The sequence below is a fragment of the Carassius carassius genome, chromosome 40 (assembly GCF_963082965.1).
Source record: "Carassius carassius chromosome 40, fCarCar2.1, whole genome shotgun sequence".
Taxonomy (NCBI): Eukaryota; Metazoa; Chordata; class Actinopteri; order Cypriniformes; family Cyprinidae; genus Carassius; species Carassius carassius.
In genome coordinates, this window is record NC_081794.1 from 16126787 (window position 1) to 16141520 (window position 14734).

Consider the following 14734-nt stretch of genomic DNA (forward strand, 5'->3'; position numbering starts at 1 on the left):
CAAGCCCTGAGCTGTTCTTTCTGTAGTCACAGAGTCTGAGCCACATACGCAGCAAAAATACAAAGCAATAGAGATTTGATCCCTCCATGCACGTCAAGGCCCTGTTAAAGACAGGCCAAGATTCACACTGTATAATGCGCAGAGTCAAGCGTGACAAAATCTATATGTTAGAGAACACAAAACAGCTGTATTTCCTATTAGCTGGGAGAATACACATTTTCATTTGAGGCATCCTACACTTTCCAACACACATGACATCATGAGAAGCCCATGACGGTGCAAAACGTGCTATCCTTATTCCACTGTGATAGAGGAGACGAGCAAGATGCTGATTTATTACGGTGAGGAAACAGAAGATTATTTCTTGTGTTTCAGGGTCACTGAGTAATGTGGAGCTCCTGTTTGAGAGTCATATGTAAAAACTGTGTTTATGTGTGTATATATAGGTGGAAAAGGAAAAAAGTACACCGCAATGCATGTTTCCAACCAGCCATATTTCTTACGCAAACGCTCCCTTCCCCTTAAAAGCACCCTCAAACTCAAACAGTCTTTATTTTCAGGGGATGTTAATCTCCAGACTCCACTAGGCTCTGTCTGCATGCCACATAGAAACCTTGTCAAAGGGAAGACGGATGGTCTGTAGTCCCTTGGACATTCTATTCACTCATCATGTGCACTAAATGAGTTTAAAGCCCTCAGTCACTCATCTCTGCAACGGCTCGCCCTATCTCTGATGTATAGCCACTTGTGTGCAAAGAGCCACAAACAGCATTGAAACTTGCAGTCTGTGTTCAAGCACTGAGCAGAAAGAATGAAACCTGCAGTCTAAACAGCCTTCAAAATGGGACGGTGGTGTGTCAAAGAGGTTAACTGACTTGACTTCGTGTATTTTTTTTACTGATTATTCTGTTCATTGTCATACACTTTATTGGCCCAAACATAAACTTGCCCTTTACTCTTCAATAGCCCCAATAAAATAACACATTTGAGTAACTGTTTTTCAATCCAAGTGTATGCACTAACTCATGGGGGCAGGTTGCAGCTGTCGTAAAATGTCAGTAGTCATTAGGGCGCTCATTAGGGGAGAAGGCTAATACGAAAGGCTTAATAACTTCCAGGCCAAGCGCAGAGCAGATGCTAGGCTGGCTGAACATGGGGGGGCCGCCATCCAACCTTCTCTCAACACTCCTTAAAACACTGTCATTATGTCCTCATATTATCAGCATCAACATAATCCACCGAATGTATCAGATAAATAACTTTTCTTCACAGTTTCATGTGTGATTAGTTCACAAATCAAGCTTTTTTATTTTTTTTTATTTTAAGCTGGGCACTATGATACATGTACAGCACCCTGCCAACTGCTCAGATGAGTAAAAATTATACTTGATAGTTCTAGGAAGAAACAACACAATGCCGCCCAAATTGTAATGTTCAATTACAAAAGTTCAGACATGTGTTTGGAAACAGAAACTACATCCTGATATAAAAGGAAATAAAGAATCAGATCTGTTGTTTGAACCGACAGCTCCTTTAGATCATCATTTTCCTCAATGCTCATTCTTCTGTTCCACCGTTATTCTGTCTGGGTCTATATAAACTGAAATCTCTTCAATTTTAACTCGAACATGTAGAAAAAAACAGATCATTTGCTATGTTAAATAATCAGGTTTCAGTTAAAACACTACGGTGGGCTTGCGAAGCTGCACATATGTTAAATGTGTTGACTTTGGCCACTCGATTAATATGTATCCAAACAGATAAGATCTTGATTCGTCTGGAAAGTTGTTTGAAAACCAAACGCAAACCGTGGGTCAGTCGTGTTAGAGAAAGCAAAGAAAAATAAGACTATTTTGTTCTGGGGAGATTTTGCTTGACCCTGTTGTCTGCAGACAGGGGTAAACATCTAATGGGAGTGTAACAGTTTAATGAATCACTTTCATTCACAATAGCAAGAAAGCACAAATCAAAGGGTACAAAGAGAGACTTGTGGGGAAAAAAGATTCAAATGGCAGCATTATTAAATGCAATAAAACCACCAGCAAGGAGCATGACAAAGACAGACAAGAAAAAAAATAATTAAAAAAAGTGCAAGCCAGGAAAAGTTAAAGCATGACCTCAAGGGACAGAATAGCAGTTCAGAGAAAACACAGCAGAGCCTTATTCAACATCCTTGGGATTGTCACGACTGATACATCCCTGATGCTGCCCTCCACCTTTTGAGACAAAACTGAAAATATTTGTGTTAGTTTAACCGTACGAGTTGCAAATTACCAGAGGGGCATCCTGACAGTAGGAAAAGCTTGATTAATTAAACAGACCACCTTATGCACTCGCTCACACAGGCATGTGAAAATACACCCCATTAATTACATGCACCAACAAAACTGTGATAGAATCCATATGCTGTGTTGCGTTCACAAACACACGGCCTGGTCTAATGCGGTGAACCGTGACCCTGTGCTACCTCTCACAGATTTGTATGTGAAATATTTTATACACCTGGTCAACATTACTTGTCAGTATATGAGGACATTTTCACAACAACTACCCTTTACACTGGGAAAAACAAATTATGAACTTGATTTAGAGTTGGGGAGGTCGATGAGAAGAGGTCAAGCAGCACTTAAACATGATAAAAAACTGAAACAAAAGAAAGAAACCTGAAACCCTCAAGCTATCGGTCATAGAAATCTAAATGTCTTTTTATTCACACTTTTATGAAACACTTAATTTATTGTTCAGGCCTCTATATCCTCTGTCCAGAATTTCTGGCAAACAAACACCAAATCTGACATTTGAAAATCTAATATAATTTCAGGGTTTTTTCACTTTGTAAAGCTGACGTCTCACTGCGGTTTTGCCCTCACTGTTCCCTTGAAAATAAGTGTTAACAATTCTTTGGTGAATAATATTAAGGAGGAATAAAATGTTCCAAAAGAACACCAGTGCTGCGAATGAAGTGTCACAAAGATGAATTAATCCTAAACTGGTCCCGTCAGCTCTAGGGGTCTTTAGAGGGCTGGGTTGAGTGAGAGTCCCACAGCAGAACAGGATTTATGGGTTACAGTAAAGTGCTGTTGTGGATAAAGCACTGATTGTGCATAGCCTCAAAATAGTGTTGTTTTGAACTAGGCATATTGCTTCATTGTATTTTTAAATTTCTGAAAACTATTAAGTGAAAATGTCCATCATTTGGTCAGCAAAAAAAAAATATCTTTTTATATACCAAAGCTGATACACTTACCAACCAACACGACTAGTCTGTGCCTGTCTCCATGTTTTCTGCGGTAAGCCGTCACCTCTTCATAAGTGGGCACATCTGCTGTGTCGTACTGCTCACTTCTCTTACATTCATACATGGACTTATTTGTCTTCTTATCCCTTCTGCTGAGACGAAAACTCCTCCGTAGACCCGCTGGAGAGGAAGAGAGAAACAAATAAAGACAACAAGCTTGCCTTACTTTGTGTGCATTTGAGAATGAGGATATAGACATAGAAGTCTTATTGGATCTTAACACACTCCTACACTTACTAGTTCTTTCTTAAGACATTCACAATCCTTTCACCCTGCCTCCTGCAGCTGTATTGGTTTGAGGTTGTGGTCAGTGCTTAATATGCTTTTCGGAAGTAGGCCTGATATAAAAAGCTTAACACTTAAATGTTGAAAGCAGTTGTACTACCTAATCTTTTGGTCCTTTTTTTCTGTCAGTTATGATCAATTTATTGTGCGCTTGCTGAATGAAAGTATTCAGTCTGACTTCAAACTTTTTGCATATTGCATATATACATATTCCTTAGCATCTTGAACCACTTTTAAAGGTGCTGTATTAATGTTTGTGGTATATTTGTTTGTCTTCTAAATATATATATATATTTTTAAGAGTTATTTTTTGACTATTTTCTACATGTTCCCTAAGAGTTCATTCATCAGATATTTTAATGTATTTGTTACTCTTTCATCTGTCAAGTGTTTAGGTCTATTAGTTCCATATACCACATTTTACCATATCTAAACCCATTCCACAGATTTCCCCCTAAAAATCAGCATGGAAAATACGAAAAACGTCCACAGATTTCGTCTGGGCCTGATCATAATACATTTTCCTGTGCGCTATCATCATATGAACCGACTTGTGGTTCTTTCATCCGCGTCCAGGTAACAAAACGACCAGACCTAAATATCTGAGGCTACGAATTTCATGGGGACACAGCAGGAGGTGGGCTATTTCAGGACACGGTCATAGCCACGGGTGGTTTTTTTCATGCCCTAAAAGGTTGTTATGAACCTCACCACAAAACTTCCTGTCTGATTACTCTGGACAGCACCAGTCTGTCTTTAATGACCCCAGACTGTATCAAAACTCAAAATGTACCCCTCATTTAAGCAGCACGGTTTTATATTCATGACAGATGCTAGTTAGTCTAGCACAGCCCCAAACCAGAGACACCTAATACCCCATCTCTGCATAAGGCATTTTTCCTCTCCTGCCTCTACTGCGTTTTATTTTTTTAAACCGTGATTAATGAACGCAGGGATATGATGCAAGATGCCCAAGTAAGATTACGGCAGTAAGAAAATTATGGACTGAGAAAAAGCGCCCTGATCCAGTCCCCCTTTAATACTTTCCACAGCACAGAGAGACCGCGGAGCACAGATGTACGGCCGTGGACAGATCCTGCATTCTTTACAGCTTGTTCTTTTCCACACAGTCACCTAATAAGGGCTGGTGGGGATCTACGCTGGGATACAAATGAAACACACCGTAAGTCAAGCACCCACTGTACCACAACACAAGTGTTTGTGTGGTTCCACAGTGAGGATTTGGTTACAAGCTTTTAGGACAGAGCATTCTTCCACTCAGGCTAACCTGTGGTCTATGCTGCTCGCACCACTTGATGTGTTGCCATCACGCAAAAACTCAACCCTGACTGGAGCAAAAACATCAAGAACTGCATAATTACAACCAGGTAAGCAAATAGGTATGATTACCTTACAAATATCAACATCATTCGATGGGGAAAAGGTACCGAGTGCCAATTCATTCCTTTTGAGAGGATATGAGGGTGACCTTTAGTAAGCTGAAACACTGAGTGGCTTGTTCCATTAAATTTTTGTACCCTTCAGTTTCGATAGTCGATTAGCTCTGGCATTAGGAATCTCCATTTTCCCCAAACACAGAGCAGGTGCAAAGCTTTTATTACGGCTGCTCGGCTGTGCCTAGTCAATGCAAATTGCGGTTCACTGTCTGAAGAGGATTCGTAATCGGGACCCTTCAAAATCACTTAAAACAGGATAGACAGCTCCATCCAAATAGCCGAAATATTGCTTTCCATCTCAATGAGGATAAATAAATCAAGGCTCAGAAAGCAAGCAACTCTACCCCACTCTTGAACCCCAGTCCCCGTAACTGATTGAGGCCAAATAAGAATGAAAAAATTTGAAAATTAATCCATTCCAGTCTGAGCAGAAATGTTGGGCCTGCTTCTCCTTAATTCTCTCTTTTTCCAAAGGACGCAGCTTTGTGAGACAAATCTATATGTGGGGTGACAGATGGCAGCTTGAGCATATTAGAAATGCTCAGCCAAGGACCTTCTGGTTTGGGGACGAAGATAAATATAAAAAGAGAAAGCCAGCTAGCCAAGGACAGTCATAAAATTCCTTCCATTTCCCTTCCAGTATGACAGTACAGGCTAGAAGACCGACACGTGCCCGCCGTAGAGGCCCAAACATGCACCTCTCCTAATGGCGTGCACTGTGGCGTGACGAGTTAATTGGACCTCAGAGCTACGCAAGCTACCATCACCAACTAGCAGTTCACAAATCAAACCTGTTCTTCCACTGAGACATGGAAGGAAAAACAATGAAATGGCCCAAATTTAGTGTAAACACAGAAAGACATGCGCTACCGCCGCACACACAATCGCCTGAGAGCTGCTGTGACTCCCGGATGCCCATTTTCCACAGCAATAATATCTTACAGCCGTGGAAGAAATTTAGTAGATGTGTGAGGTGAAAGCCCTGAGGGATTTAAAAACGTTGAGGATGATGAGGGGTAGTAACCTTCAAACACATTAACTCCCTGTGTGGATACGGAATGATGCACATTCACATTTATCAAAAAGATAAGGGAACCAGAAAAAGGTCAAAAAGGGGAATCATAACACTCTGTACAGCGATCAATCACACAGAAAATGATTTCATAGAAAGAGCTCCCCTATTTTTCCATCATATTTTGGTTTACAACCTGCGACTAATTCTTTTATCCATTATTTTGGAATGGATAATCCTTGTCCTGTGCTTGTAAGTCATATTTAATCATGTAGTAAATTTTCCCAAGTATGCTGCTTTTTACTGATTAAGAGAGTGAAGGTGGATACAGTTGAACAAAGTTAGCTGTAGTTTCAAGGCTTCCTGAAAAGAGGAAATGAACTCAAATAAAGTTCTCTCTTGTGAAATGCCTCGGCCTACACCTTCCACTCCAAACAAGGTTAATGGAGAGCTCTTTGTCAGGCATGTGAACGATCCATTCAGGGGACAGGCATGTGGCCTTTACTCCCTCCCACCCTGTTTTACAGTCATCTGTAGAAAGGTTTAGCGGTATTGTACAGGTCCCTGGGGTGGTGTCAGGGAGACCCCCAGCATCAAACATTGAGAAGTTTCCGGAGCAAATCGCACGTACAAGAATCGTCTGATCTCATCTCATGTGCACACTAATGGTTTTCCATCTTTTGTAGGGCAAAAAGTATCTTTCTGTGCACTCAGACAAACGGTTTACCAACTCCAGTTATCGCTCAGCATTCCCACAGATAAGCATAAACTGGCTGCCTGGATCCAGGGGAGAAGATGGATAACCATCAGAGGCAACGATTAAAGAAAAACAAGTATTTAGTAGTGCTATTTGAAATATGTATTGGGCACTGCTTTGAATCATGTTGAACTCGTTAAGAATGGCTGTCTAGGGGAAACACACTGTAGGAGTGGATTCCATTGTGCTGCCTAAGTGGAAAGTCGTGTTCTGCCCAAGTGTTACAGGCTAGCGCTGAATACAGACTCTTCTTTCCTGTTGGCCGGAGGAGAATAGACTTGAATCAAGGAGTGATTTTCTTTTTTTTTCTCTGCCCTAAACAAAATTCAAAATTTAGAGAAAGGATTAACATGTCTTTGAGCCACTCTATATATACACATACACAGACTAAAACCTGTATATATTTGTATGCAGTTAAAAGGATAGTTCACCCAAAAATTACTCACCCTAAAGAACTAATTACTCTTCTCATCTACAGAACAAAAATCAATACATTTTTGATGAAATCAGAGAGCTTTCGGACCAACTATAGATGACAAAGGAACTACCATGTTCAAGGCAGTAAGGACATTAGTGGTTCAACCTTAACTTTACGAAGCTATGAGAATACTTTTTGTGCAGAAAGAAAACAAAAATAATTTCTTAATTTAACAATTTCTTCTCTTCCGGCTCAAAGGTTTTACGGTTTGGAACGACATGAGGGTAATTAATGATAAGGTAATTAATTGGGTGAACTGTCCCTTTAAGGAGCGATAAAATGTATATAACTGTAAAGCTTCAGATAAATGTATTTATGCAATTTTTTTGTACTTTTTTAAGACAGAGCCACTATTTGTTCAGTGAACCACTGTTTAATGAAAAGAAAAACAAAAGCTATCATCCATCCATACATCCCAGACTGAATATGTATACATTATTACTATTACAGTGCATTAAATAAATATGAATAGCTAAATAGCTAAAAGTATAAAGTATATGTATATAACCACAAACATATTTATAAATATTTAATGTATATAATTCTGAAATAGAATACATATTTATTATTATTATTATTATTATTATTAATAAATACACAAATATCTCACTTTTGTGAGAGGTGTGTGTATACAATTCTTAAGTTTAGATTTCTTATGGGAGTGCGATAACTTGATCTCCATTTGTGAAACAGGTAAAAACTCACAGTTTCTCCTCATAAGGCCAACGCCTCGATATATGAACTACAAAAGCATGGGAACACTACTTGATGCATCAGTGGAGACACATATACACAGTCTAACTCACAGACAAACAGAGTGGGCTGCCAGGTCAAGCCGGTGCAGTCATCACTAGCAGGTTTAGCAAGTAATTATCTAAACTACAAATCCAATAGGCTAGCTGGAGGACACAGTTCTGCTGTTAGTCTCATCAATCACCTGTTCCTTCCATCAGAGATACGAAACACCCACACGCAAACATCATCAACAGACACAAAACCTATTCACTGAACTGCTGCAAAGTCTGGCCATTCCCGATCCCCACAAACGGACGGCCAAACACTGAGTAAAAGGACATTGAGACCATAATCATCTACTACTGGCTACAAATCAGACGAACAGATGCCCATTTGCTCTCCGTGTCCATGGCTAATTCAAATCTGGTATACTATACATACAAAATTAGAGACACTGCCAAATGACCCCTCCAAATTAAAATCCCAGTGACTTCAGCCGATTATACTAAAGTGTATCCACCTGAGCTGAGGTCAGTGTGGGGAAAAGCGTGGTAATCGAAATCTGCGCACAGCTACAGGCCTCGAGGCTTCTGGCCCCGGTGCTCCTCCTCCAGGAGAGAACCTGTGGACAGATGAGATAAACTCATTTTGGAAATGGAGCGTTTTTTATTTCAGTCTAAAACACGTCTCCATTTTTCCATAACTCCTGCCTTAATTGGATTCCGGGGGCTAATGGCTTTCCCAGCTTTAGCTTCTCCCCCCAAATGTTTTCATTTTTTTGTTCTTTTTTCTGACTCCCGTTGACTTTCTTCCCTGTTTCTACTTCTCCTAAACTGTGGTCGCACTGAGCCTGCAGAGAGGTCATTACAATTAACCGATTGCTGCAAACCTGTCTTCACATCATATCACATCACATCCTTTATCCAAAAAAAATGGTTCGGAATGGTATCCAAAATGGTTTATTTTAAAAATATCTTGCTTTCATCTGTTATGTGTTTAAAGCAACTTGAAAATCTGTTAGTATGTAATTCTCAGTCATTTAATGTACGATGCCCTATTTTACACTGTAACCATTTTAATAGCCATCAAGTGTATGGTATAGTGTATTTTACTTTATTTTGCACAATTTGGAAATCTTATTCACATGAATACTGTACATTCCAAAATTAGCATAAATTTTTCTTCACCAGTCTTCAATGTCACATGACCCTTCAGAAATCATTATAATATGCTGAATTGATGCTCATAAAAAAAACTAATAACTTACTTTAAATAAATAAATATATAAATAAATTGCCACTGACCCCAGACTTTTACATGGTAGTGTACATGGATGGAAACCCAGCTATTATAGTTGTTAAATGTTAGTTCTGTCTACCCTCCATCTTCAAAGCTAATCAGAACTTTTCTGTCATCTCACACACATACATGCACAAACACATGTGCACTGGTTCAGCTGAAAACCGTACCGCTGATGTACATGAATGGATGGCACACTTGGGATTAAGACTAATACTTCTTGTACACTGGACACTTCTTCATCCTAGTGACACAGAGGGAGCAGAACTAGCAATGCATCCCTGTTATACAGTCTTACATTACTACAACACCAGGTTTAAATCATAACAGTGAATTAGACCGTAGGCTTTAAAGAGGTCAATGTTTTCCCCTTCAAACAAATCTCCTGTTACATGGAATATGTAGTGCATGACAGGGCACGGAAGCTGGAAGGAGCTGTCCTGGGACCAGCCCTTGAGGTGCTTTGGCCGTTAGAGGAAGAGGAAGAGGAGAGGCTAAGGTCAGAAGGCCAGTAATTAAAGTGTGGAAGAAAACAGGAGGGCAGAGAGAGAGAGAGAGCGCGAGAGAGAGAGAGAAGCGAGAGGCACAGCGTTGAAAAGGTTATCCCTATTGAATGACGGTGCTTGATTGAGCTTGGCAGAAAAGACCGTGCGGCTTTATTTATAAACTTTCTAGCCACAGGATTGCCTGTGAAATCAAAAGAGTCTAAATGAGTGGCCAGCTGCTTAGGGTTTAAACATACAGACAAATATCTTCTAGTGATAGAGAGAAAAAAAGAGCCAGACAGACAAACAAGAGACCCCCCCCCCCCACCACCGAAAAATAACTAAACAAAAAAAAGGCAAAACCGAGAGAAGGAAATCAATTTGGGCGATTGACAGGAAAAACATTTGTGAAACAAGTAGCAAACAAGAACCTGAAAAACAGCAGTGGAACATACTGTACACTGGCCCCATATAGAAAACTTTTTGAATATCTAGGCAAAATCTAATTAATAGACTGTACATACATACAATATACAGTACTGTTCAAAAGTTTGGGATGAGAAAGACTTTTAAATTAATACTTTTAATCCGCACATTAAATTTTCATTAAATTGACAAAAAATGAGGAGCATATACCACTCACTGCATTGCCATAATATTTCAAAATAATACTGTTTCACTGTATTTTGATCAAATAAATGCAGCCTTGGTGAGCATAAGAGACTTACTTGAAAGACACAAAAATATTGCACTTAACTTTTGAACAGCAAAGCAGATACACAAACATTTAAATTAATATTATACACTCTCAGAAAAAAGTTACAAAGGTTGTCACTGGGGCGGTACCTTTTCAAAAGGCACACATTAGCCACGTTTCCACTGTCGGGCTAAAAGCGGGCATGTTAGTGCGTGCCAGGGCCAGTCGCGTTTCCACTGTCACTTCCGGGGCTTGATAGTGCCTCGTCGGGGCTTCCTCGGGGCCAACGGCCAGGGTTTTTTTGGCCCGATGAAAACCTTGGGCCAAAGCGGGCCAGCTGGGGCTAGAGGAGTGGTCATGAACAAAGGCAACAAAGCCTTTCAAAGAACAAAGAGTTTCTCTCCATCTGGAGAGCTTCAGCGCCGTGGATCATTTAAGAAAGCTAACAGCTATAACACCAGCATTAAAAACTTTTTTAAATAAGTTGAGCTCAAAACTCACTTTCAGTCAGCAGCGAGTGTTTGAAATAACTTGATCCGATGTGGATTATAATCACTAAACAAGGCAGAAATATTTATAAATGATGCAAAAGACTGTGCACGCTAGGCATTAAAATTACCATAGTAAACATGGTAAATATGACCACTTGAAGAAATCAGACGTCAGCTTCTTATTCTCTATCACAATCATGTGTTTATTTAGTAACTTATATTTTCTGTCATAAGTCTCGTCTCGAGAGTTTAGCTCTGTGTAGCCGATCATAAAAATATAATAATGTTTTTTGTTCGGGAGCTTTTATAAAAATAGAGATATTATCATTCATTCTAAATGTGAGTAAAGGCGACTGGCTACAAATAAACAGAAACGGACTCGACTGAATAAGCAGGCTATTTTCATAATGCTTAAGCGTTAAAAATAAATAAATTAAATAGAAATAAATGTATTTCTGTGTGATTAATTTTGAGACCTGATAAATTAATTCATTATGATCAATGTATCACGTATTCTATAGTAAAACATTGATGCTTTTGAATTTAAATATTTAACAAATCATGCAAACAAACGACCACTTCTATCATGTTCGTTTTGTGATCGCGCTAGTTCCAGTGACTTATTTCTTAGTTTTCTGATAACTTCTCTTTGTCTGTGAAATGATGAGGTTGCGTGACGTTGTTCCTGAGAAGCGGGTAAAGGGCGGGTTTTAGTGAAGCGCAGCGGTGCTTCAGGACTGACTGTAGAAACACTGCGCGATTCTGGCCTTGGTGCTAGTGGGCAGAGGCTATTAGCCCCGCTCGGCCCATTTTAAGTCCTGGCTCGCACTGGCACGACAGTGGAAACACAGCTATTTTGTACCTAAAGAGTCCATTAGTATTATTATTGGACTAGTATCCAAAATGTATTAGTACCTAAAGTGAACATATTAGTACCTAAGAGGTACAAAAGTGTACCTTTTGAAAAGGTACCGCCCAAGTGACAGCTTTTGTACCTTTTTTCTGAGAGTGTACTGACAGATTCATTGAAACAGAAGAACAAAATAACAGATTTTCATAAATTGGTGAACAATAAATGGAAAACCTGGAGAAGATCTAGAGTGTAGTAATTACAGAACACTGAGGGGAAATTGCTGTGAACTGAAACCGAAGACTCATGCAAATGATAAATGATTTTTGTATTATTTGAGATATTAAATACTTAAGGATCCACTGAAACACTGTACTTTTTGCAGCCACTGAACATAGCTGTCTCAGACGGGCATACTGTACAACAGAGTACATGAGTCTGTGCGGTGACAGATAATGAGAGCGCTACAGCACACTCATTTTCCACACACTGACGCTAAAGATGGAAACCAGACTAAGGCCTGACTGAGAGCTGGCCTTCAAAGCAGCCCAATGTCCAACACACACCACATCAAGAGCCTGCCGGACCTCCACCACAAAGCCTGGAAATGAACCAGTGCCTTTAACTGCAATATGTTTAACATTCACAAAGAGCTATTTAAACTAAAAACACTGCCAAAACACAGGAAAATCAGAAAGTACAGCTGCTCAGGGCGACTGTATGAGAAACTAGTGCACTTTTGCTTTTTTTTTTACCAAAGGACTGTAAAGATTACTTAGATTTCTCTGATATCAGATATTTCAGTTTGATTCTCTGCTTTGCATTGCGAATGAGACTTAACAACACTCAGGAATTGCTACAAACAATAACAAAGCCAATCTTAGATAAAACATACAAAGCACAAGGTAATGACTGTAGCAAATACCGCAGGATAAAGAAAATACAGACTGAAAACGCAGACTGCTACCACTTATAAATGATGAGATACATGAAGCCAGAAGGAAGCTAGACAATGATACTACGGGACATGCAACAGCATGCAGCCACATGTCAAAAAAGATGTTTGTCCACAGACACACACACAGAGAAGGAGAGAGAGGGAGAGGGAGGAGATTGAGAGCTAACAGCACATGAAACTTTCAGGAGAGAATGACACAGAACTGGATATACAAACTCTTCATCATTAATATGAATCAGACTGAAGAAAGAGGAATGATATGGGACAGAGGACAAACACATAATCAAACATAATCAAAAAGAGCTCACCAATATGGAGTCCACTTAAATAGGAGGCAAACTCAGTGTCCTCTTCAAATTATGAAAGGCAGAAGGAATCAGGACAGATTTATATTAGAGAGAAGTTAGTAACACTACTACATACTGAAAGATGAGCAAAACAAGAGATTATAACGGTATATAACCACAGTACCATTTAAAGGCTTGGGATCGGTAAGATAAAAAAAAAAAAAAAGGATCCTCCAGCCAGGAGGATGCATTACATTGATCAAAGTCGACCTTAAAGACCTTTACACTTAAACAAAAACTTCAGTTCATTAAAGAATCCTTGGAAAAACAGAAAAAATATATTATAAAAAAATATTATATTATAATAAGGTATTAAATGCAGCAAGGTGTAACTCTGAAAAGGTACCACCCCAGTGACAGCTTTCATATCTTTTGTTTTTCCTGAGTGTGGTTTCCAAAAAAACATTAATATTAACAACTGTTTTCAGCACTGATACTAATCAGAAATGTTAGAAATCAGCATTTCTGAATGATCATGTGACAGTGATGACTGGAATAATGGGTGCTAAAAATTCAGCTTTGCCATCAGGAACAAAACACATTTTAAAATTGAAAAAAAGAATAAGTTATATTTGTAATCATTATGAAATTGTTTTACTGTATTTTTGACCAAACAAATGCACCGTCGATGAGCATAAGAGAATTTATTCAAAAACATTACCGACCCCAAACTTTTGAACCCTTGTGTATTTTACAGACAAACACAACTATCTTATTTCTTCATCAACTGATCCTCTACAGCCAAACCAGGTGGATCTACTGGCAGCGTTTGCATTCAACATTCACAACTTTCCATGTGGACCATAAACTTCAGATTTCTTTTGTCTATTAGACAACTCAAAAATAATTCAATACATATCTTACAGATGGGATGAAATAAGTTATTCAAAACATCTTTTGCATCTTACACAACAATAAGACTATGAGATACTGAAGGAAACATTCACGTTCAAACTCACATTCACACGGTCTATCATGAAGAAAAACGGATGGGACTCATCTGAGCACTCATCATACTAATATCATTTAAAGGGTAAGGCATAGTTGGAAAGGCAAAAAGGGATGTATGTGTGGCTGTGAGTGTATGTCTGTGTGTATGAGAGACATACAGTATAGTGAACTCTTGGCCCCTTTACATACTCTGCTACGCTCCATTAGGTGGTTGTGGTCCAATGAATGCTAATCAACCATGTCTTCATTGTTTGGGTACTCTGTTACCACATACAGGGGTCCCCAGCCAATGATCTAATGGCTATGACATCTAATAGGCGAATTAGAGTTAGTCTGAAAGGTGTACCTTCAATGTCCTCCACTGGGAAAGCAAAGAAAGGAATATGATAAACATAAAAAAAGATTAAAAACAGATCAAGAGAGGGATGAGGAAAGCAAACGAATGAAGGAAGAAGAAACTGACCTACCCCATTCAACAGTCTCATCATCTTATGAAGGAAAAAAATAAACAAAAAGGAAAGATATAGTCATGTGACTGGAAGTACACATTACAAACATGATATCTGAAATACACTGAAACATGAACAAAACCTACTTTACTGTCGTCTACCGTTTTAATGAAATTCACTGGGAT

General features: G+C 39.1%; 1 protein-coding gene across 3 annotated transcripts in view; it reads right to left on the bottom strand.

Annotated features, from left to right (window-relative positions):
• LOC132122219 (MAGUK p55 subfamily member 7) overlaps positions 1-14734 on the bottom strand; it is a 159255-nt gene that overhangs the window by 18775 nt on the left and 125746 nt on the right. For 2 of the 3 annotated variants that reach the window (XM_059532213.1, XM_059532214.1), the window contains one exon: positions 3248-3418. In XM_059532213.1, coding sequence (XP_059388196.1) covers positions 3248-3418 — 171 coding nt within the window. Of the gene's footprint in view, positions 1-3247; positions 3419-13110; positions 13153-14446; positions 14462-14567; positions 14589-14734 lie in introns of all 3 variants that reach the window. The other variant, XM_059532215.1, reaches the window with a different exon arrangement.